The 26621-nt window shown below is 38.9% G+C and overlaps 1 protein-coding gene across 1 annotated transcript in view; it reads left to right on the top strand.

The window, feature by feature from the left end:
• The window catches only part of CFAP44 (cilia and flagella associated protein 44), a 37750-nt gene extending 12059 nt beyond the window's left edge, over nucleotides 1-25691 (top strand). Inside the window, exons 12-33 of the mRNA XM_062512528.1 lie at nucleotides 903-1109; nucleotides 2022-2132; nucleotides 5253-5405; nucleotides 7146-7364; nucleotides 7803-7945; nucleotides 8790-9060; nucleotides 10995-11050; nucleotides 11478-11640; nucleotides 11966-12096; nucleotides 13038-13255; nucleotides 13644-13809; nucleotides 14770-14947; nucleotides 16090-16569; nucleotides 17889-18092; nucleotides 18495-18690; nucleotides 19661-19765; nucleotides 21237-21367; nucleotides 22481-22597; nucleotides 23171-23372; nucleotides 24059-24219; nucleotides 24980-25114; nucleotides 25608-25691. Of these exons, the coding sequence (XP_062368512.1) occupies nucleotides 903-1109; nucleotides 2022-2132; nucleotides 5253-5405; nucleotides 7146-7364; nucleotides 7803-7945; nucleotides 8790-9060; nucleotides 10995-11050; nucleotides 11478-11640; nucleotides 11966-12096; nucleotides 13038-13255; nucleotides 13644-13809; nucleotides 14770-14947; nucleotides 16090-16569; nucleotides 17889-18092; nucleotides 18495-18690; nucleotides 19661-19765; nucleotides 21237-21367; nucleotides 22481-22597; nucleotides 23171-23372; nucleotides 24059-24219; nucleotides 24980-25114; nucleotides 25608-25691 (3831 nt within the window). The remainder of the gene's footprint in view (nucleotides 1-902; nucleotides 1110-2021; nucleotides 2133-5252; nucleotides 5406-7145; nucleotides 7365-7802; nucleotides 7946-8789; nucleotides 9061-10994; nucleotides 11051-11477; nucleotides 11641-11965; nucleotides 12097-13037; nucleotides 13256-13643; nucleotides 13810-14769; nucleotides 14948-16089; nucleotides 16570-17888; nucleotides 18093-18494; nucleotides 18691-19660; nucleotides 19766-21236; nucleotides 21368-22480; nucleotides 22598-23170; nucleotides 23373-24058; nucleotides 24220-24979; nucleotides 25115-25607) is intronic.
• The last annotated feature ends 930 nt before the right edge of the window (nucleotides 25692-26621 follow it).

The following is a 26621-nucleotide window of genomic DNA, read 5'->3' as shown; positions in this document are numbered from 1 at the left end:
ATGGCATCACAAAACTGATTCAGTTCAGTTTTACAAAAGTTGTTAGTAGACACAGTCTGACAAACAAAGGGTACTTAGTCTATCCAGCTGCATTTAAAATTGCATTATATACTTGGTCACAGTTTAAAGTGTGCAAATGTATTTTAAAATCTGTGCTATTAATCTAAGAAAACTTAGAAGCGTCTGTTTACCATAATCTCATAGGCAACCTAGCAGTATTCTTGTTAGATAAGTGAACACTGACAAGTCAGCTTGTAATTGACTTCAAGATATTCAAATGACAAATATAAGCTAAATCCACAACTCCAGCTATATCCAACTAAAACACAGGCCTGTTTCTGTTAACCTTTATCACAGTTCAAGCCTGTCTTAATTGTTAGCAATTGGCTTACCTACAGGACTTATTGTAGACTCCTTTCTACCTCAAGTAGCAGTCCCTGTTGACTCCTGTACTTTATATGGAGTCAGTCAGACCCAAGCCTGTGCCCTGACCTTTTAAAAAATAATACTTATATTTGGTGTTATATTCAGGGTAATATAATCCCTTCTTTTGAGTTCCAACTCTTCTGCTTAAGAAATTATTGATATATCTTTATGTTAGTATGAATTATATCTTCCTCGGACATTACAACCACATCCTCATTAACATCTTCAGTCTCGATGGCATGTTGTCACTAAAAATACCAAAACACAATCCAACCCAAAAAATAAACCCCAGTCCTCTCTCTTCCTTTCTGGTACTGTATTAGAGAGAATAAACATGTGTGAAATATTATTTGTGCTTTAGCAGCCCTTCCATGTCAGGTGAGTTTAAAGGTAAACAGCAGAGCATATGTCATATGGATAATTCTTCTAAACTCTCAGATGTACACTGTGATTTTTTTTCTTCATTTCTCTTAAAGGTGAATTCTGAAGGAGGTTTAATTGCTGTGGGGTTTGAAGATGGCGTTGTCCGCATAATTGAGGTTTATGATCCTAAACTGCTCCCTGGTCATGAAGGGCAGGCCAAGGAGAGTGCAGAGATAAATCTGAAACAAGTTTTCAAACCTCATGCTGCTGCAGTTACAGCCTTGGCATATGAACAGAAGGGAGATGTGTTTGCTACAGGGGTATGTATTGTTTATTTTGGTTGTTTTTATTAAGCCACAAAGCATTTTAAATGAGATAAGGTAAAGTTTGTTTACTGACAACACAGTTTTACTTCTATTGCTAATGCTAATTGCTTGTTGTAGTTCTCTGTGCTGGGAGAAGAATCTGTTTGCACTCACATTTGTTTTTCTGAAGGAAAGCAACTGTGCAATTCACACAATTCATTTTGTGAATGACAGGACTGTTCAGTGTGAATTCTGTAATCCCCTTTGAAGATGGATTTGGTTTATTTTGGAATTAGTTTAGTAGAATCTTGGAATTAGTAATAGCAAATCTGTTGATACACCACACTGACAGCAATCCAGCTGCTGCCTAGCCCTGCTTGGCCTTACCACAGGGTCAGTCAGTCAGTTTGTCATTATGCCTGGTAGTCTTTGAGATGGTTTCCAGTTAATGAGGTGTCTCTTTTAAAAAACTAGTCCTTAGCCATCATCAGTGCATTTGCCTTACATGTTCCTTGGGCTGAATTGCCATGCGTTTAATTTAATGTAGGTTTTAAGCTACAATGAATCATGTTGTATACCAGTTCTGCATTTTCTTGTCATCTGGGGAAATCAGCTTGTGCTTCCTTATCTGAAAAATCAGGCCTGAGCCTGGGATTTAAAGGAGCTGTGGTGCAATGGGCAGAAAGCATGTGGCTGGGGATGCCAGAGGAGGACCATGAGAACGATTAAAAGCTATGGGTGCAATATGTTCTTGGAGCAACATGGGCAGGATTTTTATTTCCTCACAGTCATAGAAATCCAGTCCTAAGTTCCCCTGTTTAAACACAAAAAAAATGGAGGTATGTGCTTATGTCATTAAGTGCTTACAGTCTTTTGAATTTTTGGTCAGCTTTGATTCAGTCATCATCTTAGTTTGTTTTTCCTCAGAGTAAAGACAAAACAGTTTTCTTCTTTGCTATTGAGGATGAATATAAGCCAATTGGATTCATCTGTGTCCCTGGGCCTGTACAGGCATTACAGTGGTCTCCACCTTCTCATGTGAGTACTGCATATTTGTTTTCTTTCCTTCACAGCAGTGTTAACATATAATTTAAAAAATAATTTCCAATGAAAATAGATGAGGATGCATGACTCTAATCATGTACTCTATAGACAATACAAATACTGTTTTAATACTTTGTTCTTCAGGCTGCTTCTACATGACAGATTCTAAAAGGTTCTATGTACTCTATCTCTGGTTCAGTCACTATGGACATATTTGGAGTTTTGGATAATGCAAACCACAAGATTTTTGTATGCTTTTTGAGCCCTTGACTTGAAGAAACGATCTTATTCCTTAGGTTTTGTAAGGTCTGATTCTCTTTGACAAAGAAGTTATGTGGGCATTACTGTCCATGACTCTTGCCCATATTAAAACAGGCTTTTGAAAAGCTTTTTGACAAGATTAAGAAAGATTTTGGGTGCTTCTTGAAATTCGCATTCTATGTTTGAAATGTGTCAGGACATACTGAAAAAGGTTTTTGCTAATATTTAAAAGTGTTCTAGGGTTAGGGTAACATCTGTGTCTTGGTTTAGTTTTTCGTTTTGTGGCTAACGCACCAAAAATGTCATAGTTTGGTTTGCCAATTTCAATATATTTACTTTTTGTTGGAAATAGAATTAGGAGCAAAAGCAAAGCAGGCTTAAAACTTAAAAGGGGATAAAGAAAAATTTTATTAGTAACACAAAGAAAATAATAAATTCAGAACAGATCTTCAGACCACTCCCTTGTCCCCTTTTTCACACCTTAACAACATACAGAGACACTTCAGTTAATTCCTTACTTAAATAATCTTTTTCAGTTCACTTTATGGAGAAGAATTTCTTCTTGTTCAGCTATAGGGATCTTTTTCAAGAGAGGAAATAACCAGTTCTCTCCTGACTCCACATTTTTCTCGAAGAGCAGTCGCCCAGGAATCTGCAATCGTGAAACTCCTCCCACCTTCACAGCCTTCCCTGTGCTGTGCTTGTGGGCCATGTCAAAGTCATGGGGTATTACTTTTAAGGATGAGTTACTCAAACGCAAAAGTTCTGTTTTTTCAGCTTTCTTCTCTCTGTTCATACTTCATTTCCAGGAACAGAGATCCCCTTTTTCCCTCAGGGCAAAGGATCTTCCGAACACTTCACATCACACTACACTCCCCCATGTCTTTTTTCATGGTTTAAAGGAATTTTTCAGTGTAGTACAGTCCACCCCTATAACTTACAAAAAGATTTTTCAGCCAACCTTCATGGCGTCTCCTTATTCTCCTTCCATCTAAAACCTTAGCTTTTGCTTCACTGACTTTGATGTATCCTTTCTGTTCTTCTTCCTCTCGCCCAAGGAAGGATGGAAGGTCTGTAAGCTGTGTTAGGATCTTAGGCTGCCCAGACCGCGCTGGGGGGAGGGGGCGGACGAAAACTGCTAAATCCAGCCAGAGGAGAAAACGGTGACAAGCCTCTGGCTTCAAGGCTTTCCTCCGGCGCTGACCGCCCCCAACTCCAGCCGCAGGCCGGGGGTTCTCCCTCTGCCCTGCCCAGCACACAAAGCCCTGGGGGCTCTCCCGAACCGGGCCCGGCTGCCTCCCCTCAGGCCGTGAGGGCGGCCGGGCGGGCTCGGCCACCCCAGGGCTGCTCCGAGCCGGGGCAGGGCAGGGCAGGGCCCCCCGAGCCACGGACACACCGGGAAAAGGGCGAGGATCTCAGCAATGGGCTTTTCTTCTTTTGTGCTATTGGGGCCCTTGGTTGAAAACAGGGCCCAGCAAACTCCTGAGCTCACCCCTGCCTGGCCCGGGCCACATGGGAGGGGGACCTGGGCCAGGTCATTGTTACCTTGTGAGAGGCCGGAAATAAAAGAGAGCTTTTCCAGGGTTTTACTTGCTTCAAATGTGATTCACGGAGCCAACTGACTTCTCCAATTGGTTTCTCAGGCTGTCAACAACTAAACCAGCCTCCACTTGGTCCCATCATTTCACAGAGGAAGTTCTCATGGAGGTGCCTATGAGGCATAATGAGCACAATCTGAAATTTTGTTTGGTCCAGTATCCTTATTTAGAGGACAGACTATTCATTATATTTAGATGCTAGCAAGATACATTTTACAGGTGCATAGTGGCAATTTATTGGTATTTTCACTTGTTAATTTGAACTCCTAAAAAATGGCAAAAGAATTCTTGTTGGTATGAATTCTATCTTACTGCAGAAACAATAGATCTGGATCTGACAATTGCATATTGAGTCCTTTCCTTGAAGACAAAGTACTCTTCCTTACTAAAAAAAGCCCTCTTTGTGTCTTGGATGTGTTAGATTCTGCCTGAGTAATTTTCTCTACCAATATCTGGCCTCCATTCCTAGATGAGAGCACTTGCTTAATATCTGAATGCCACTGCTACTTTCTGTTTGTTTGTTTTAAAGAAGCATTGGTGATTAAATACATTATATAATGAATGCATCTTTAAACTGAGATCCTATAGACACAGGAACTGTATCATTCCTAGTTAGTGTTTCCATAGCAACTCTAATATGCCTTCTTTGTGCATTTTTAGTGTTGAGTTAGATAAAATCAGCCTTTCTCTCTTTTCTCCAGATAGCTCATGAAAATTGAAACTAAATACAGACTTTTAAAATCTCAAAACACTGTATAATTATTACCCTCACCTCACCTGTTCTTCCTAACTTTGCGTTTTAAAGGACTTGTCAAGTACCAGCAAAAAACAAACAAACTGAAAGGTAAGTAGCATTTGGCAAGACTCCGAGCGAAGTCTTGATGATATAAAGGATTTATTAGTATGGAAATATATGAAATTATCAACCCAAAACCTCCTAACTCTTGGGTCAAATCCATCTTTTGATTTAACCAAATTTCCAAAATATCATCATGTTGCTTTCAAGCTAAGCAGTGTCAGAATTATAGCTGGTTTGGACGCAGCAAGGATTTCTTCAATTCCTTAGCTTTGCCTAGCGTAAAAGAAGCTCACTGATTTCTGATGTCCATTTAAAAATGTCCACAGAAATAAGAACACAGGTAAGTGTGGCTGGAGTTTCTGCCTGTGCATCTGCCTAACTAGCTTTTCTTCCCATTTGTCTTGATTCCATTTATACATCTGCCCTATATTTGTATTCTTTGTGTTTTTATACCAGGACAAGAGCACGCTGCTCATCCTTTGTGAGAATGGCTTTGCTGTCCAGGTTCCTGCCCCTCTCCCTGGGAAGCAGGATACAGCGACCACCTACCACTTAAAAAACCTGCCAACACAGTACTTCCATTTTTATAGTATTAAATCCCGAATCAAGGTAAAAAACTCTCCTGTGGCAGAATTTCATCTTCATTGTGCCAGGGGATCAAACTATCCAAAAGAGTTTCTACACTCTGTATTTCATCACAGGGTGTTTGCTAAGCTCCTTGAAAGGGAATACCAAGTAGAAGCCATTTGTGGCTTGAAACCACAAGTTACTTTTGGTTTATTCAGACCTATATCACACTGAAAGTGTGGTGTGAATTTTGATTATAATTAGAAGACAGCATTAGAGAAAGGGAAAGGTAGTATTACTGCATTAGTTCTCAATTTTAATTTTGGTGATTTTCACAAAAAGAATATTTCTTGTGGTTGATGTTGGCCTTGTAGGAAGTTCCTTGTAGGAAGTTTCCTATAAAACCCCCAGGTAGTCATCTTGAAGCAAACATGAAACATATCCTTTTTTTTTTTAATCAATGTTTCTGACTTCTAAAAAAAAATATTTTAAGTTTAAAGGTGCGCATTTTAGTTCTGAATGACCCTTACTATTTTAAAAGAGTATGTGGGGCCAATGGAAAAGAGTTATGCCAACTCACAGCTATAATTTTGTGCAACTGGAAAGGAACCTGATGTTAGGCTCAGAAGGAGAATCCAAGGAACAGACTCTCAGTTCCATACTCAATCCACTATAATCCAACAGCCTCTATGGTTCTCTTGTTAACCTGTGATTTCTCTGCCTTCTCTGTTAGCTACTGCTGTATTACTGAATGTCAGGCAAAGCTTCATTTAATGTTATAACTTGTGAAGTCAGAATTCAGGAGAAAGATCTCTAGGTGTTTTTTCACAGCATTATCTATAACAATGATCACAAAGCATGCATATGAAAGAAAATATGAAAATAATTTTGTGTAGAGTTTTGTTGGTTTTCTTGCTTGTTTGGTTTGTTTTGTTTTTTAGTCAAATTAGAAGAATAATGTTGAGAAACACTCTAAATTACTAAAAATAAAAAATGTTTCTATAGCGAGAAAGAGTATTAATGGCTCTCTTTTTCCTCTGGAAATAGATCAATAATTAATAAGTTACAATGAGGGTGTTTTAATGCAAGGAAAGATTTCTCACAGGGTGGTGAAGCACTGAAGTAGTTTTTATAGTTTACAGAGTCCCTAGAACATAGATTTTTAAAAAGTTTAATCAGACAAAGATCAGCTGAAAATATTTAAGGGTTTGCTGGTTTGGCTACTTAATGCGTTCTTAGGAAGCCACTGTTTTAGGGAATATTTGATACTTGTTGATGCTACACTAGGCTTGAATGGAAGAGGGTTTTAAAAGTTTGATAAATCTTTCCTTCATTGTTGAGAAGAAGTTAAGTTCATTACAGCTTCTCTCTTTTGCTCTATACCAATGATGCACTAGAACTTGTTTGAGTTCAGCTTTCCAGTGCTTTTCTTTCTCCAGGGCAGGCAGGGGACAGGACTTAGGATTTCTGCAGGAGTAAGCATAGTGATAAAGATTTGGAATAATCTCTCTGAGGAAATGTTTAAATCTGCTTGTCATTTGGAATTATTTCTGTTTCAAAGGAGTAAAAGAAATACTTCTGAGGAGGGAAATGGGGAGCATTTCACTGGAGAGTCCCATGAAGTGTGGTTGATCTCTGCTAAGTTGACAGGACAGAGATTTCTGTAGATATTCTGTATGTATAATGTTAGGACCACCTTGGATTTCATTTATGAGACTCCTTCAGTCAGTGATGTGTGGCACGCCTTGGTTTCATGTCTTGGTATTTCTCTTCTTGTAATAGCTGGAAGAGGAGATTGTATGGAGAGAGAAAAAAAAGCAGGAGAAGGAGAAAGCAAGGCTTGAATGGATAAAACAGCAAAAGGAGATGGGACTTGAGGCAGAAGAAACTAAAGAGGAAGAACCCGAAGAAGAGCCATTGCCAGCTATCTACATACCAGAGGAGCCCAGTCCCATCCTCTGTGGCTTTTATTCAGAACCAGGAAAATTTTGGCTTTCCTTGGTAAATAGGTTTTTACTTCATGTTGATGATGTGACATCCTTTCCCTTTGAAATGTGTCATCCTTAGGACATTGAAGTCCTTTCATTCTTGACAGTTTCAGTGGTTTGTGTGAAGTAAACCAATAGTGTCACTACAATGCAGATTGTTTGGTAGATTTCCAGAAGGTGCCCTTCTTGGTAGTGCATGGATAAACACAAAGACTGAGCTGTTCCCTCACAAGCAGAAGGTAGAATTTTAACACAGTGGTAGAGTGGCTTGTAATGCCAGTGATCATGACAGGCTGTGAATAAATAGGATCTCTAGGTGTTTGGAAGTAGCATTTTCTAACCTATCACAGATCCTTAAGAAAGGAAGAATTATTCTGAAATTTGCATTTACCTGGTCAGCTGCTTCAGTTTTCTTTTGTCACCATTTCTTTGTGGTCCTTCTCTTCTTCAGGGTGGGTATGACTCAGGGTTTCTGTATCATTGTGAATTCTCACATGATGATGAAGAAGACCCTGAGAAGAGGAAAGATGAACCCTTTGATGTGATTTCTATGGAGGGCACCAACGACAATCCCATTCACCAAATCTCCTTCTGGTAAAACACTGTAATGTAACAAAATAGCTCTGGGATAAAGCTTGATGAAATTGAACTTGGAAGGGAAGAGTCTGTGCTCCTTTGTCCCTTTTTAATTGTGGCTCAACTCCAGTATACAGTAATCTCTCTGGTTTTCCTGGCACTGAGTTTCACTTAAAATTCCTAATGGACATAGCTGGGCCATGTGTCTGACAGAATAATTTTAAAAGACCTTAAAAAATGAAAAAGTTGGATTTCTAAGTAAGTACTGACTAGAACTCAACTATCCTAGATTGTAGAACTCCAGGAGAATCCTTAAAAGTGCCTGCATATAGTGATCACCAGAACAGCAGTTCTTTATCATAGTTAACAAAGAGAATTAAAACATGGAGTGGTCAGTTCATCTCTCTTGTACTAAAAATATAGGCTTCTTAGGATATTATGTGAACTGTATGAATGGAAAGGCTGGATTCTTTTTGGACTCCTTGTATTAGGTTCCCTGTAAGAGTAGGCATGTTCTGCATCAAAAGGAGGGAGGTTTAATTCAGGCTTTAATCTACTGCTGGCTGCATTCACCACCATCTGTACTAAATGAGGCACAGGAAAGACAAAACTGCTTCTCTAGCTTTTAACTTGGTGTCTGCTACACTGTCCAGCTCAGGGCTGAGACTAGTTCTAAGATACCTAGCAAGTGCTGGAATGTTCCTGAACAGCCAGTTAGCTGGAAAACATTTTGTAGTGGAATCACACATACTTCGGGTGGTCCACATACTTTGCTTTCAGCTTCCAAAAGCTTTGCTTTCATATTTTGATCTTTCTTGTTAGAAGTTGCTGCTATTACTGTTTCTTATTATTTATTTAACAGTACCAGCAAGCCCCTGATGTTCTGTGGGATGCAGGATGGCTCTCTTCGTGCTTATCCTCTCAGTGTTAAAGACCTCACAGCAGGTGTCCTGAAGGACTACTGGTACATGAATGTACATGACAATGAAAATGGGCAGATCCGGGGAATCTGTTGTAGTCATGATGAGGGGTGTCTGATTACCTGTGGTGGAGATGGAAACATTTTTACATTTGACCTCTGGTCAGAGGAAGAGCTTCCCAAAGAACTAAAAGTCATAATCCCCCCTCCTAGGGTAAGTTGGTACCCTCTTTCACTGAATTAGGCCTATTTGGTATGAAACTACCCAGATGGGCAAACATGGTTCAATTTTTCTTCAAGATCTTTCCTAGCGAAAGTTGAAGTTTCCCAAACTGTTTAGAAGAACAATTCTTGCAAAACATTCACTAATAAATGGGCTCTGGGACTGCACTGTTCCTTCTCAGTGTTTTGTGTTTTTCTCCAAATAAACATAGTATGTGTTATTCATATGTAATATTCTACCAGTGCTTTCCCATTCAAAGGTAGTCATGTGTATTCTTAGAATGAAAGAATTGCAAGGATTTCTCATACTTCATACCTTTCTTGGGTTTAATTCCAGTGAAGTATTAATCTGCTCTGGATGGGGATTCTAAAAATACTACTGGAGAATACCAAATATGTAGTTTCTCCCTACATCTAGTACCATTTATCTAAAATTCACAATGCATTTTTTACATTTGCAAAATAGCACAACACAATGCTGATCCCATTGATCTCTCACTTTTGGACAGCATTAGTAATGAATTTAGAGGTGTCCTTTACTCACTGCAGAGCTGATCATCTCTAGCATGTTTAAATAAATGACACTGGAACTCAGAAGCGGTTCCACTGATAATGCACAAGAAGAGGGATGTCAACTTCTCCACTGAAAATGTTCAGACTTTACTGAATTTGTAAAAAGTCTTAAGAGTGTCTGAATTAAATAAATACAACTTGAAAGAAGCAGTGAGAGCTCTTGAGTAAAGAAGTGCCATCATGCACAATAAATATTACAGTAGACTTACATTCAGTACAGTTTAAACTTTTTTAAAGTGTCAACATCAAACAAATTAAACTTTTAAGTATGTTTTAATACTGGTTGGTGACTACATTTTGAAGGATGCTTGGCAACAGAAACAAAAGAAATTGTGATTTTGGTCATTCAGCTAAATTGTTCATGACTAGTGGGAATTCTTTACCAGTATGACAAGAATATATAACATTGAGAATAGAGGCAGAAATATTTTCTATAAGTGAATAATTAAAACCTTTGATATCAGAGCCTTGCTAACTCCAGTATTACAAGAAGTGATTAATATACAATTATAAAGCATATATTACAGATTTATTGTTTTGAATATGTAAGTAGCTCTATATAAAGATCCTTATGGTCAGTTCTATTGTTCAGGCTAACAACATTGCTTAATGACCATCCTAATACAGTTTTTTCCTTTTCAAAGTATATCTTCATTAAGTATCTATTCTAGTTTTAAGTCGTGGAAGATTTAAAAATTCTATCTTCATTAAACTTAATGAGATTCTTGGAGAATCAAATACAAATCATCTGAGACTGAGTTACATTACAGATCAATTAAGTACAACTAAATTGTTGGGTGATAGTTCCCCCTCTTTTTTTCAGAGCATGATTGCCTAGGGAAATGAGGCTTGTGCTACTGCAATGTCTATCCATCTGTCGTTCTTCACAGCTAATAACTGTGAATATATTATGCATTAGCAAAAGTCAATCAGATTAATTGCAGATGTGACTTGGAATTAGTCCATGACACTCTGACTCTTGTCACTGTTGCAGTGAGGGGAAACAAGAGAATTAGGCTGGGGGTAGAAAAGCAAAGATGTTACTGGACCGAGTGAAGTTAGGACAAGCAATGATGTAACAATTTATGCTACTGGGAAGGTTATAGGATTTGCGTTCTCTGTCCCTAAGAACTAAGTTTCATTAGTTCTTTTACATATAAACCAGCTTCGTTGCTTTTTCTGCTTGAAACATAACAACATAATATTTAAGGCTCAAATAGCAATATTGAAAATGAAGATTTATTTTGGTTTTGTGAAAGCTGGTGGGAGCTCTGTCTTAATGTTTATAGAAACTTTATTGTCTGTTGAAACTATAACTGCTTGTTTAAAGCCAAGATAATATTTTTATTCCAGAGTGGTCTTGAGAAGGAGGAGGCTACTGAAGACATTAATGATCCTGATGCCTACACGTAAGAGATGCTTAGATAATGATGAAAGAGATTTTCAAGTGTTGGTAGCTCTTTTCTCAGCCCATGTATTTCTTTTTGCCTATAAAGAGGAGGGACGAGTTGATCGACCTGAATTTGGGTCATTTCTTTGTGAAACACACAGTTCGTTCAGCCTTTCTCTCCATTTCATCTATTTTTCTCTGTCAGTAATTCAAATATTGTACTATGAGGCAGTTAACTTCAGACTACAGAGACAACAAAATGTCAAAGACCTTTGATGTTAGGAGTGTACAAATATACAGGAAGATTATTCATTTCTAACTTACCATAAGAGCTATTGAGTTCACTGGGAATTTAAGAATGTCAAGGAAATCTAAAAGGTTGTATAAACTGTAATCTTTCCTCTCTTGCACTGAGATAACACCATTTCCTTTTTATGCATTTTCAGTATTGAGGAATACAAGCAGAAAAAGGAGTATGAACGGAAAATGAAGGAAGCTGAAGAAAAGAAAAATAAGAAAAGAGAGGAGTTAAATGCACTGAGACAAGACTTTGTTTTTCTCCTTAAAAAGAATCAGAAGTTGCCCAAGCACATGCAGTTGCACAGAGAGGTACTCCTGGCTTTTATGAGGGTCATTTACCTTTAGGGGCACCTTCTTCTAAAATGTTACTATATATCATGTTGAGGCCAAAGATGGTCAGTGCTTTGGATTAAGGTAGTTTTAAGAATATATAAATTACTGGGACTTCTGAATCGCATCTGATGATTTGTGCCAATTAAGAAGCACAGGAAAAAGTGTGGTTCCCTGTGGAGATAGCTTCTGAAATAAAGGATACTGTTGATGTGCATGCAGCTATGGCACCTAGGTTAAAAAATTTATTATCAAGACCTAGTAAACGAAATTATGTGATGCTGGGTTTTCCATCTTCCTGCAGGAGTTTGAGATGAACCATAGGATCTTTGAAGAGCTGGATAGGCAGACACTACAGAGAATCGAGCTAGTGCAAGAGAAGCTGGCTTGGGAGCATGAGAAACAATTGATTGGGTTGCAGAAACTACAAACACAGTAATTACTGCTTTTCTTCTACTTCTCTCCCTGACCTTCTATGAGGCTTATTGTCTATGAAGTTGTACCTCCCACAAGGAAGAAGAATCTGATTGGTTTTTTTTTCTCTCTCTCTCTCATATAATCAGTATTTAATTTGTCCTGCTATGATTCTGTTCATATTTTACTTGGAACATACGCGAGAGTATACATTCATATTTATGTGTAATTACTTCTATTGAATCTTTGGTGAAAATTCAGATAGTCAAATGAAGAAAATTACTTCATTCTGATTCACTTCTATATGAAGAATGCTGTTTGAGACTGTTTGCCTGGGGTTTTGCCAATACATTCAATAACAATCAAGAACTCTTACTGATATCTTGAAAAACTACCTGTGAAATGAACACCTGTTTTTAAGACATGTTGTGTATCTGTCAGATATTTTACCGTCATCGCTAACACAATGTTCTCTATACAATTTGAAGTTATAAAATGAACTTTCTCAAGAACATAGGTTTAAGTATGTAGTGCATTTTGAGTTGGTTTTCACAGATCTAGGTAAGAGCAAGAGATTAATTAATAAAATAAATACACAATAAATAAAAACTACTTAGGCATACAGAGTATGTGACTGGAAAAAAGAATACAATGAGCATGTTTTCAATCAGTCCTTAATGGAAGATGTAAGTTACAGATGAAGAACGTGGTCTAAGTTTCAATAGTGGGAAAGGTCTTCATGTGTTTATTCTTGCGCATCTCCATTCCTAGACTGGATAAAAGTCAATAGATAATAGTGTCAGATGTAATCATGCTATGCAATTACTTACTGACTTGCACATTTACATGTAATGATTGCATATGTAATAAGGTAACTACACTATTCATGCCCTTTTGGTCAAGGCAAAATGGAATGTTGTGCCCACTGACATCAGACAGTTTTATCTAATTTGGGATTCCAGGTTTCGGGACTCTCTGGAATTTGCTCTCACTGTTCATGCTATTCAAAGCAATCATCAGATTTCCACCTACAGCCTTCTAACAGTGTCTGAGAAATATGCCCAACGTAAGAAACATGGGGACAGCAAGTGGACAGTATGTAAAGAGAAGTGGACAGCACTTAAAAAGGCAGAACAAGCAGAAGAGGAAATCCCCAGAGAGACAAGCCCTGCGCATAGAGGTAATGATAACCATTTAACTCATACAGCAATATGATTTCTGTCTTTCATCTTGGTTTGTTTTCTGAGTCCAAGATAAAGAAATACATGTGTAAGTGCAGGTAAAGAAAGATAGCTGTGATGTGTTTTTTTAGTACCTACCTGCAAAGTAGCACTTATACATAGTTTTCCATGTTTAGATCAATGTCATCAATTGTCAATCAGCCCCATGGGTAGAATGTGACTAAAAGTCAAGTCAAAGAACCTGAATACTTTCTGAACATCCACTGCAATGGAACTATCCTGATTTACATCAGCTCTACAGGAGCTGTCTGATGGAGTTTCCAGTAGCTGGGACTGCACTGTGCTGCATACATAGTTACATCTTCATATGGTTATGTTTTGTTTCAGAAAGTACAGTTTTTGAGAAAGAGGCTGAAATGCTGGAGACACCACAGGTCCAAAAGCCGACCACGTGTTATATAGAAAGCAGACGTGAGAAAATCAGAAGACTTGTTGAGAAATATGATGGACTGAAAGCCAAGATTCTGAAAAGAAGGGCAGAATGGCATGAATTGTGAGTCTTGAACTGGACTCTGTTCCCTTTAAGTTCTGCTTCTTGTCTGAGGACAAGTAATGCAACTTAGCATATGCCTTCGTGGCCCATGCTGGTCTTTATCTTATAGAGAGGCAAGAAAGGGGACAGGACATCTTTCACAGAATCATAAAATATCCTGAGTTGGAAGGGACCCAAAAGGATCATCAGAGTCCAACTCCTGTCTCTGCACATGGCAGCCTCAAGAGTCACACCCTGTGTCTGAGTTCATTGTCCAAACACTCCTTGAAGTCTGTCAGGCTTGGTGCTGTGACCACTTCCCTGGGGAGCCTGTTCCAGTGGCCAAGCACCCGCTGGGTGAAGAACCTTTTCCAAATATCTAACCTAATCATATCTTTGAATGACTTCTTTTTCAAAGCTGGGTTATATGGGGCTTTGAGTGATCTGGTCTAGTGGAAGGTGCCCCTGTCCATGGCAGGGGCACTGGAATGAGATGATCTTTAAGGTCCCTGACAACCCAAACCATTCTCTGCTCATGAAAGTATAGAAGTTCTTCCTCAGGACATGAATGGCATGGAATGGGACCTGTGTAGAGTCAGAATTCAAAGCTTTTAAAGTTACTGAGGGTTTAACAGTGTAGAGTAGGATCAGGTAATCTGTGCTACAAGCTGGTAGATTGTTGATGTGTGGCTCCATGAAGTTGGTAGCAGCATGTACTCCCTTAACCCAGAACTCAGTATGAATGTGAAGGTTTAAACTTTCCCATGACAGAGGTACGTTTTAAGAGTTTTTAGGGGGAAAAAAACCGTGGGATTTTCATTTAAATGCACAAGGGTATTCTTTCCAAAGTAGCCATTCTTTTCTGAAAGAAATCTCTTTCACCTCCCTAACTTTGCTACACTAGTTGGAGAGTATGAAATGACTGTTTGTTCATTTGTATGGTTTCTGTCTTGAAGTTCAACTTTATTTTATACCTACCAGATACAAGAGCAAACCTAGAGATACCTATGAGGATTCCAAAGATGCCAAGGAGATCAAAGAAGCACAGGAGAGTATAGGATGTTACAGGCTGAACACTGCCACTAACTATACACTCACTGAAGACGAGCATATAAACACTGAAAAGAAGATGATGCAACTTGAAGCCCTGGAAGACTTGGTATGTACAACTGTGTATATTGCCCCATTTTTGGGGGGAAGTTAGGATAGTGTATTAATCACTGAAGAAATTTTTTGAAATTATTTCAGAGAGTGTGGGAACAGGCCTTGAAGGACAGACCACTGTTTTGAGTAAGATTTAGTTACAAATCAGCCCTTCTCTTGTGAACTGTCTTGTGCTTCACCAAACCCAAACCTGAATCAATCCAGGGTGGCTCTTTATAAATGAGAAAGAGAATTTACCTTTACTAGTACTTCAGCAGGAGCACCTGTCTCTTTAAATTACAGATTTACTAGATATGTAGATAATATAGATATATAGATAGTATAGATATATTATCTTTAAATTATAGATTTATTTTAAATACTACACTTATAATCTAGTAAAACACTGAGCTAAGTAACCCCTGCCATTAAATACCTTTAAAAAAAAAGGATCTGAGCAAGGACAAGTGTTCTAGTGTGCCCTCTCTGTATTTGTACTTGGGCAATCACTGCTTCTAGAATTGGAATCTTCCTGAGAAACCAGGTCTTTTGGAGCCACTTTGCTACAGTAGGACTCCTAGTTACCCCACATCTTTTAACCTCGAAGACACAATAAGTTCAAATGTTGTGCAGTATCTTTGTTGCTTTCCTTATGACTCCTTTCCTCCCATCCTTCTCATAGGAATGGTTTTTCATTATATTTGGCTGGAGTGCAAAAGAGTGACATTGGATAACTTTGACAGCAAAGTCTAAGCATTACAGAAGCAAAGTCTCAGGGGATTTGTTGGATCATTTTAGTCTCATGCTTGGGTTTCAGCTCTTCACTGTAGTGCTGATACTACCAGATATCCAATGATTAACCTAACTCATTAGGACAAAGGGAATAGTTCTTGTCATAAATTCTGGGTTTATACAGATGAAGAATTCCAGTTGCTTCAGGTGGGTGGTGTGTTATTCTCTTTTGTAAAGATCAGAGAAGTTTTTGTCAAGTATATTAATGAGAGATCACAGTCAATTATTACTTCACATAAAAAGAGTCAACTAATGTAGTGTCCCCTTATCACAGAATGATTAATAATCCTAATTTTAGCCTCCTTGAGTTGGGTAAAACTACTTCCTGTGGTGGAGAATCCTACTAAAATTGCTTTTTCTTTGCAGATCCATAACATGAAAGTGAATATGAACAAAGAGATTGTGTCTTTACGGGATCTCAAGGTTTCTATTATTGATGAAATCAAGAGTTTAGTGAAGAAAGTGAAATCCATACAGGCTAGCTTAGATGTACCAGAACATCTCCCTATTCCCCTGATCCCTCAGTTACACCCAGATGAGGTTCCTGAAAAAATAGTTGAGTACAACAGTGATGTCCTCCTAAAGTTCAAAGAGGAGCAGGAGGCCAAAGCAAAGCTCAAGGAACCACTGGAAGCGTGTCCCTCATCTTGTGCATTAAGGCACGTGTTTTTTCAAACTACTCCAGTGGAAGAGGGTGACCCCATAGCACAGGCTGGAGGTGCATCAGCTGTGGTCACAGAGGAGGCTTTTGAGATGGAGAAAGCAGAGCCAACAGAAATGGAACTGGAAATTTTAAAGAGGGAGAAGATAAAAAATTTATACTTGCAGGAGACCTTGATTAAAAAGGTAGGAAATTGAAAATTATTTTTGTCAGATTAAAAAATCCCACTGGATCATAAATGAAACCAAAACCCCTTCTATCTGAGGGTTGCAGCTAGTCTTGCCTTTCTGCAGTCCAGGAAAATGCTAACTGTTGCAAATTTGCAGTGTAAATCATTATAAATCCATAACTATAACCTGTGTTCTGACTATTATCACTTGAAAAACAGATCTTAGATTTCTTATTGATTGTGCCATGAATCTTAGCAATCAAAGGGGAAAAAAAAAGCAAAAACGAGTAAAATGTTAGACATAACTTGAAAAATTACAGACTTAGAAAAAGCAGCACCACTGCAACTTTGTAGATTCACATTGTCAGTTCTTAAATAACTGTAGTCTCAACTTTTTGGTCCAAAAATTACTTTGTAGGATTAGAAAAGGTACAAAACAAAGTAACCAAAATGCTTAGACATAGAAAAGATTCTTTTAAAAGTGAATCTAAGTGGATAAAGTATCTTTGGCCTGCAAAAAAGGGCAACTGAAATGGTTTTAGAGGTGTGATAAAATTCTGAATAGCATAGAAAAGGAAAGTGGGAATCATCTCTTAAAAGGAGAGATATCAAATGAAATGGTCACATAGGAGGCTTGAAGCATGCAAATGAAAATAGATCTCCTATCCAACAGTAGGCTAAGCTTTGGAACTTAGCACTAGGGTGTGGGGGAAGCTATAATTTGATAGTGTGGAAAAAAAGTTCATTCAAAGCTGTTGAACACAAGAATGCTGCTTCAAGCTCAGGATGCTCTTAAGTGAGAGCTTAGAAGGGTACAGAGGGCAGTACACCAGAGGTTGTTCACTGTTCACTGGTTTGCTCTGTTTCTTTGCATCTCTCCTCTAATTTCCTCTACTGGGCACTGATTCTTTGGTGTACCTGAACACAAACACCAAAAAATGTCTAAGGGAAGAGCTGGCAGCTATTTCAAAAGTCTGTCAAGGCAGAAGAGTTATTTATTGATGCATATCAATAAATATTGGGATTGTCACATAAACTACTCTTAACTACAGACTACTCTAAAACATTCTCTGAAGAGTAAAATACTTAACGGATGGAGGGGATGCAGTGAAAGATTCCCGTGAAGCCCTGGTGATTATTTTACTGTTGTGCTGGGAACAAAGACACATTTGGGATTTACTTTCTAAGTGCATCAGTACTCTCTATGAGATAGCATTTCTGAGTTGTTGATTTGTCAGAAAGAATTTTTCCCTTCTGCTCCCTTCTCTAGCTTTGCATACTTAACTGCACTGGTAATGCTTTTCCTGTTCCCCATTTGACACTCCTTTGCTCCAGATCAACACACTGGTCATCAACTTTGATGCTGAACTTTGCCTTTTGCGGCACAAGAAACTGAAGATGGATGTGCAGATGAAAAGTGCTGGCTTGCGCTGCATTATGTGCTGTGAAGAACTGCTTATCCTGAAGAAACTTGAGATACATGAGGACCTTCTTGAGGAGCAAATTTGTGCCCTCATGAATGAACAGGAGGACATACAAGTAAGTAGGCCATGTGTATCATTAATTTAAATTTAACAGTACCATTAATTCATGGCTTGAAACAAAAGCAAACCGTAAAGGGTGGCATCCCTTGGCTTTGTTTTAGCACCGATCCAGTGACTAGTGCTAAATTTTGAAAAACAAGAAACTCTTTATGATCAGCGTACTAGAATGGTCACTTCTAACTTCCAATACTTAATTTTAAAATAATCTTAACATTTGTATTTTAGTAGATAAGTGACTAATCACATGCTTTAAGAACATACTCCTAGGGGATGCTTGATTGCACCATCAGTTTAATCAAGAGAGAAAGACAAGTTTAGCATTTCCAGATCTTCACAGATGTATCCTAGATACATACGCATGGGTTGTACCTTTTAACTGAAGTAGTTTTTTGTTTAGTCAAAATTGAAGAGCTACCTTGCACAAATAGAGGATAGAAAGTGTGAGATTGCAATGCTTCAGGAACGTGAGAAAGCTCTTTATACCAGCTTCGAAGCTTCCCTTGGAGAAAACAATGAATTTGCTGATTTTCTGACCAACATTTTGAAGATGGAAGTTGAGTGTGTGGAAAAAGAAGAAGTAAGAAGAGAAGCAGGTTGGAAATTTCTTCTTTTTTTATGGATTTGTTGTACATATTTCCATGTGGTCAAGTACATGTCTCTCAGACTGGAATACACTCCAGTCAGTTCAAAAACCTGCAGGTCAGACCTACCCAGAGTTGTTTATACACTGACAGTGTGTTCTTTGGCCATCATCTTGAATGGTAACAATGATGTAATCTAGTTTCTAACATGACTGCAGATGGTCTGATAACAGCTCCTGCAATTTACATACTGTAAGTCAATACTGAGGACTGTTAATTGGTCAGAGGAAGAGGCACAGCTTTAAATAGGTGTTTCCTATACTGTACCAATGGGAGCTATGGATAAGTGATTAGTCTGTCACATTCATGGCATTGTACGCTAATCTGTCCATTGACTAATGAAAGATCATAAACCTCATCTGCAATCATCTATTAGTCACAGGACTAAGCATATTACGAAAGGATTTCATTTGTCTTAGTGACTCAGTTTGAAGGTGTTAAAGCTAGGCAGTCTTACTGAGCTAAAAAACTTGTGCTCTCTCTGTCTTTGCTTTTAATTTCAAGTGGGATATAATTAGCAAAAAGTGCAGACAATGGTGATGCTTTTATGACATTTGTGCTTCCATATTCTTCTTGGCTGATTAATCTCTGTAGTAGAATGGTAAGCCCACACTGTTTAAGTTCCTAACACATATAAAGAGAGGAAATATATTGAAGTCCCAAAAACATGGAGTGCACCTGTGCCTGTTCTACTACTAGGTGATCTCTCTCTCTCTCTCTTTTTTTCCCTCCTCTTTTTTATTTTTTCATTTCTTTGAAAACATTGCATCAGATCAATGCCATAGGTACAAAGTGCCTGGATTCACATATCACCAGAATGATAACTTTCATGGTTTACTGGGCTTGTGTTCACCAGCACATTGGCATAATGCATAGCTGGTGGGTCTGGAGTGTTTTGCAAGCTAGTGTCTGTTTCTTTCAGGTGAAGAAAATGAGAATGAACAGGAGGATAATGAAAAGCCTGACTTAAAGATTGATGAAAATTTTGTATCTGAAGATGTAGTCTTTGACTCTGTTTACCCAGCAGGTACCTAAGCTGTTATTTCCTTGTGTTAGTTGTTTAGCTTTATGGGGAGCATCATGTGTTTGAAAAGCAAACACTTATTTTTTAATTATCCACTGCATGGTAAAGTCATGAAGGGCTGGAATGTGTGTACCCCTCCTGTGTGCAGTGTTTTTCCCTAGGAAACTTTGGTCAAGATAATAAAACCGCAGGTACTGTAGACTACCCTAATTTAAAAAGATTGGAAAAATGAAACTTAGCTAAGCAGTAAGAATTAATTATTTTGTGTACAGAAGCATTCACCATTTCACGGCTGTTAACTGGAGAGAAAAGGCTCTGCTCTGGAGTGGAGCAGTGGTAAGGCTGTAGCTACTTTCTGGAAACCGGGTTGCCCGGCCTGGCTGGATCCCTCCCTGTTTAGGGAAGTTCTGAAGGGATCCTCACGCTGTTAATTAAAGCTCTCTGTTACCCCCTCGTGGATTTATTCAGCAATTGCCTGTTGCTAGGCTGCTCTGAAAAGTTAGGAGCTTTACTTTGCAAAATCCTCCTCATTTGCACATTCAAATAAGGCAGGCAACTCCTCTCCCTCCTTTTGTACAAGCTTAGCTAATCTAGGATGTTGGTTTTTTAAAAAAAGAAATCTTTGAGTGATGTGTCAATGACCATGTAACAGTACTGCTTCATTTTCAAGTTCAAACTTACCAACAATTTGTCTTCCCTTTATTTTAAACTGGATTTTAAAATCATTTACACAAATTGAATTTTTTGTTAACTCCTGGTTCGTCTAATTTTTCAATGGAACATTGGAAAGAAATAAAGATCTTAACTTCTTAATTTAAAAGTCCAAATTGCTAATTTAATAGGGAAATTGCATGTTGCGTTAGCCTCTTCATAGTTGTCTCTTTATGTGGAATTTTTTTTTCCTTTATTGGGCTCTCTTTTTTATCATTATGCCTGCTGATTTGGGCATAATTATGCACTTGTTTAACATTACTGAAATCACAGTATTAGAAATTCACAGATCTTCCTTTACCACCAGGTTCTATGAAATAGAGCTTTGTTTACAAATAGAGCTATAAATGACCCCTACAGCAAGTTCCTAATTTATAGTGAAGGGTGTTATGGAGAAACAACTATGTGCTCACATAACTGAAGATTTTACTTCAACACGTATTACTGGGTCTGCATTACTTACAAAACCTAATTTTGAGCACTTGCCTTTAATGCTGGCTTTGATGCATTTAATCTGACTTCTGGAAACAAACTGTCTTGTCTGAATGTGAAAAAGAAAAAGATCCATCCAAGACATTCACCCAGTCATAGAGGCACATGGCCTATGGGTTTATGTTTAAGGAAGCTCTAGGGAACCAAATCCATGGTGTTATTATGTGGAATGCTGGGAATGTGCATAGCAGGAGCACAGCACTAGCTCTACTCATTAAGTCCAGTGCAGTCACAGTGAAAGTAAGCACTTCTTTGACCCTTTCCCTCTCAGGCTGCAGTGAGGATCTCTTCCTGAACACTGTCCAGCTGCAGCAGCATCGAATAAACATTGAGAAAGCTTTAGCAGAGGAGAAGAAAGTTGCTGCTGACCTCAAAAAGGAATATAATGCCTTGGCACTAAAGGTATTGTAGTGTTTTCTCAGCAAGCATGTTAAATACAGTGCTAGTGATTAGTGCTAGTCTCAGATTTAAAAACAAAATCCTCACCCTCTGAGAGGCCTGTTTGGGAAGAGATATCTGTGGTAGCACAGAGGCAGGAGGCAGCTTGACATAGGTCACCTGTTCTCCTGAAAAGGGTAAATCAAGTTGATCCAGCCTTAGCTTTCATGGGGCTGGATACAGGCTTGAGGTTCAGTTCCTTCCCAGCTGTCTAGGCTCGTGCAGCAGCAAGAAATGGATTCTCTGTTTTGGATGAAACACATGGTGTGGGCTGGCCTATCCTCTGTGTGTATGGGAACAGAGATTGAAGAACACTTACCCTAACATAAATCCAGGTTAAAATAAATGCATAAAAATTCTATTCTTCCAGCTATTTATTTTGCTTTTCAATATTTTCCTTTGCTCTTTGTCACAGGTAATCAATAAATAAACTATTCTGATAAAAAAATTGCATTTAGCTATTTTGAATTCCTGCATTTATTAAGAAATGTTATTTGTATTAATTTAAAAATGTCTTATTTTGAAGGATTATTTGGAAGAGAGAGAGTGCTACCAAAGTAACATTATGCAAGTCTTGCACTTTTTTTTTTTGTCTCAAAAATGTTTCATCAAGAATGCTTAACATACAACATTTTTTAGTTTTTAGACTTTCCTAAGTGCCAACTGCCATACATTCACCCTGGGGCATAACATTTGAGTCTGAATTGTTTATTTCTCATGCAGAATCAATAGGCATTTCCAGGCATAGCACAGTAAAAATTATCTTGCAGGCTCTGTAGATCTACACGTGTTTCAGAAGCTAAACAAAGCAGCTGTCTCTTGATACATACAGGGCTTCTCTAAGGAGACATTCATAAATGTGTATGTTTGCAGAGGTATTCAGGTTAAAATCTTGCTTGAATATATGTAGATGATCCTTGGGTCTGCTTATGGAACTCACCTATCATATGTAGTTTAAGAAAAGCACATTTTTATATACTTCTTTCCTTTTGGATCAGGAATGCTAACAGAACCTTGTTGCCTCATGTATTCTAAGTATCACAGGATTTTGTTTGTCCAAAATTTGTCTTTCTGCAGGCAAAAGAAGTAGAAACCAGTCTGGATGTAACAAACAGGGAACTGGAGGCCTTTCAGTGGGAAAAGCTGCGCAGACTGAATGATCTGTATGTAGTTGTGCCTTTGAGACTCCATCAGGTAATTCAAGATGTGCATCTGCACATGCAGAGTGGCCTGTGTATGTCTAAACAATGGTGATACTGTTCTTTGGGGCCCTTAATTCCTGATTCACTGTGGTCTTCTGGCAGGGAAGTGCCGTTAACTGAACTTCATGCTGCTATATCCTTTAAAGTCCCTTTTTTTTTTTCTTCTCCTGTACTGACAGAAATGAGGTAAGGAGAGGCAGGCTGGCCCATTGCTGAAATGCACATAGTCTTCAAGTGCTGTATAGGTTTGGCATGGTATTCTCTTTCAGTTCCATACCTACTGATATTCTCCTGGTGGAAAAAAAAAGACACTCCCCCCCCCAAAAAAAAATCAAGAAAGCCCCAAAAACTTGAAACTAGTGGGAATTCTGCCTAATTCAATAATGCCAGAATGGATACAATGCATTCATTCACACAATTCCCTGGCCCAAAAAAAGAGTCATTCCCGTGCTTAATATTACCTTACTCACTAGTTCTCTATTGCTCACACACCTGATATAAAGAGACATCTCCATCACCATTAATAAGTAAAGCCAGCCTTGCTTATTTCTGGCTGCTTTTGCAGGTACAGTGCTTGGTTGATGGGGAGATTCCCCATGACTTCTCCCAGACTTTCGTGTTTACCAACCAATCCTTGCAGTACCTGCAGAAGAGAATTGTGGACCTACATAATGAAAAGATAATGCAAAGAGAGATCCATAAGAAGGCCCAGGAACGACATAAGCAGCTGCTCCAGGACAAAAAGGAGATGAAGATGGAGATTCAACGTGAGTAACAGCATTGAACAACACGGCATTGATAATGTTCCTTCTGTCCCTCTCACTGAGTGTAGGTAACACACCGCTGTGTCTCTGTACTCATACAGATGTCATGGGGTTACTGCAGAAAATAGATCAAGTGGGCTGTTTTGATGGATTAGCAGTTGTCCAGCACTGCAGGGTCATCAGGTTGTGTGAAATAATTTGGGAATTTAGTATAAGTAGAGCTGACTGGGATGAGACACTGGAAATCTGGACATGTTTGCTATTTCTACTTGTAAACCAGAAATCCTAGAAAGAAAAAATAGTTTCCCAAAAGATACACAAGGTTTTTCTGGTAATTTCTTCCCCCTTGGAACATCTGAAGAAGGAAACAAGCCCTATTCAAAAACACTTTCTCAAGAGCCAAATGCAAAGCTGTGTCTAGCACCACCAGACCTGCAGAGGTCTTATAGAGCCTGTGGTGTGAGAGTGGCTTACTAGGATTGGCTTAGTGGTGGCTTAGTGACCACACAGGCATGATGATGGGCAAGGACAAATGGCATGACTCAGCTGTGAGCTCTGTGTAGCTTTGTGTGAATTATTTATTACAGAGCAAAGACCAAAGAGCTCAGACAAAAAGATGGGGTAAGGAAGAAATTCTTATAAACCAATGAATGGTAGTGCTGTCATTTCTGACAATGTCCCTCTGTTAGGACTGGAGGAGAGGTGCAATCATCTGATGTTGGAGAAGTTTGGTCGGCTGGTTGATTTTGAAGCAGTTCAAGCCCACTCTGTTAATATACCCATGGAGCAAATGAAAGTGAGAATAATGGAGAAAGAGTATGAGCATATTGTGGAGCTCAAAGAATGGGAGGTAGGCATCAGGAAGAGGAAGACATGTTGTGATGATTTGTTAAGGCTTTGTTTCCCTGGGGGCTGAAAAGTTATGCTAAAATCTTTTGTGAACATGCTCATGTTTGATTTTTTTACTTGTCCTTAAGAGACCATAGTGTTTAACAATAATTTCCCATCATCATTCATACCTCTGCTCCAGTTGCTGGTGCACATCCTATTTTTCATGGAGGTAGTTAATCTCTGTTTTGCTTTCCTCAAACACATTGTCTTAGTTCATTCCCTATGTGAAGCTCTTGCAGAGTGCTTTTCTGTGGTTCTCAGGTGCCATTCAGCACCTCCTGCCTTTTCTCAGTGCCTTTGGTGACAAACTGTTTGAGTACTGGGCAGGTTCTGGAACATGCCTGGGGTGCCAATCTGTGCAGTCTGAAAAGTTCATGTGTCCGTTTGGTGAGGCCTAAGGCTCAGCTACTGTGGCACAAGCAGGCAGCACGCTTATGCTGCCCTTACAGAAGAGGCTGAGGTGGGTACAGAAGTACTATGTACCTAATGGATTTCTTTTTCCCACACTTTGCCTAACTGCTTTACTTACTTAGGCATTTGTAATTTATATATATTAAAAACAAATAGATGACATCGCATTAAAGTTATTGTGGGATCAGGTGGTGTAGCAGGATCAGTCTGTTGTTTACCTGTGACATTTACATTGTGCCTAGCACTGCTTCCCCACTCCACACTTTTTGTCCTCTCTCATCCCAGATCAACTTTTTATAACTTTCTAGGAAAGAATTGTAGGCCTGCAGCATCAGCTAACAATGCTGACAAGGGAAAACACCAGCAAACTGCACCAGCTGAACAGGTTTTGCCATGAAATGCATCAGCTTGAAGCTGAGCTGGAATCACTGACAACTGGTCAGGTGAGCCTTTTAGCCACTGCAGTGCTTGGGACTGTTCAGAAATGGGTAAAGGATTATCTGTCCCTCACCAGCTTCCTGGTCTCAAATCCTGACCTGCAGTCAGCAATTTGGGTAAGAGTGGAACAGGCTGAATGGCTGCTCCATATGTTAGGATCTCTGCAATTTCTTACTCAGATGCTTTCTAACACTGAGACAAACTCATTTCTAATTAAAATATGCCTTGAAGGAATTAAAAGAATATTCCTTTGTTATGTGGAAACAGTCATATTGCAGTCATGTAACAGCATTACAACAAGGATTTATTGCTCTGTACCAGTGAGTAAGTCTAAATTAGTGAATCTTCACTGTTTCACATAGTTCTGACTAAGAAGTAGTCATGGATATGTCCTAGTTCTTGGAAAGCCTCACTTTCCCGATAGAAATCAATTCCCACTGTTCATTTTCAATGTTTTATAGGAGCCGTTTTTTTCCTCTCCAATTTTTAACTCTACAGGGTGGAGAATTTGAGGACATCAAAAGTAGTGACATCAACGAGACAGCCAGGCTGGAGTCACGGCTCATGCACATGACTTTGTGAGGTGGCCCTTCTGAGAAAGGAAATTAACCATGGCAGAATTGATGGGTCCTTAGCAGAAAAGGTGGGTGCCTCTTTCTACCACAGGACTCTGAGACTTCAACTGCCTGTTCAGAAATAGTAACTAACAATCCAAGTCACCCTTAAAATTAACTGTGGCAGCAGTCATGCCTGGAAGTGCAAAATTAATTGTTTTGGCGTGCCAGGGGTTTAGTTGTAAAGGGTTGTCTTTGGTTTCTTCTATCAAAATATGACTGTAACAACATAAAATAGCAAATAAAATTACTAAATACTGTTACCAATCCATTGTAGAGGGTTGCACTGGACAAGGGACCCTGTGGGTGCATTATGTCTATGTCTACTCTTCAAACAAGTAGCTCTGGAAAGCTGGCTTGAAGACTCACAGGGGAAAACAATGGTTTAGTAATTTTTTCTCAAAAATGGTAAAAGAAGTCTACCTCAAATGAGCATTTGTTACTGCTGAGCAGCAGTGGCCCTGCTCTGCTAACTGAGCTAGTTAGAGTCAAAGGACTTACTACTGGCTAGGAAAAAGCAAAGGGGCCTTTTTCCTCAGGGCAGGACTCAGCATTTACCTGGCAGGAGTAGGGTGTAACAATGCAAAGTCAGCCTGTAATTCCACTGGTTTGCATCTGCCTGATCAGTGGGAAGGCCAAGCTCTGTGTGTTTTCAGGTGTTGCTCTTTTTTCCTTCTCTCATGGCGTGATCTCAGTATGTGATCATCAGCATTCACCCTTTGTGACTGTGAAACCTTCCTTCTTCCACAGGGTGGAGGGGTTGTATTCTTCCCCTGCAAGGCAGATGAGGTGCTAATTTTTAATTTAATAAACTGAACAACCTCCAGCTGCTCTTGCTATTCTTCCCCACTTCCCACCTCTTGCCGCAGGTCTTTATGTCTCTGTCTGGTATGTGCTC

Source organism: Cinclus cinclus, chromosome 2, assembly GCF_963662255.1.
Source record: "Cinclus cinclus chromosome 2, bCinCin1.1, whole genome shotgun sequence".
Lineage (NCBI taxonomy): Eukaryota > Metazoa > Chordata > Aves > Passeriformes > Cinclidae > Cinclus > Cinclus cinclus.
This window is presented reverse-complemented; position numbering and strand designations above follow the sequence as displayed.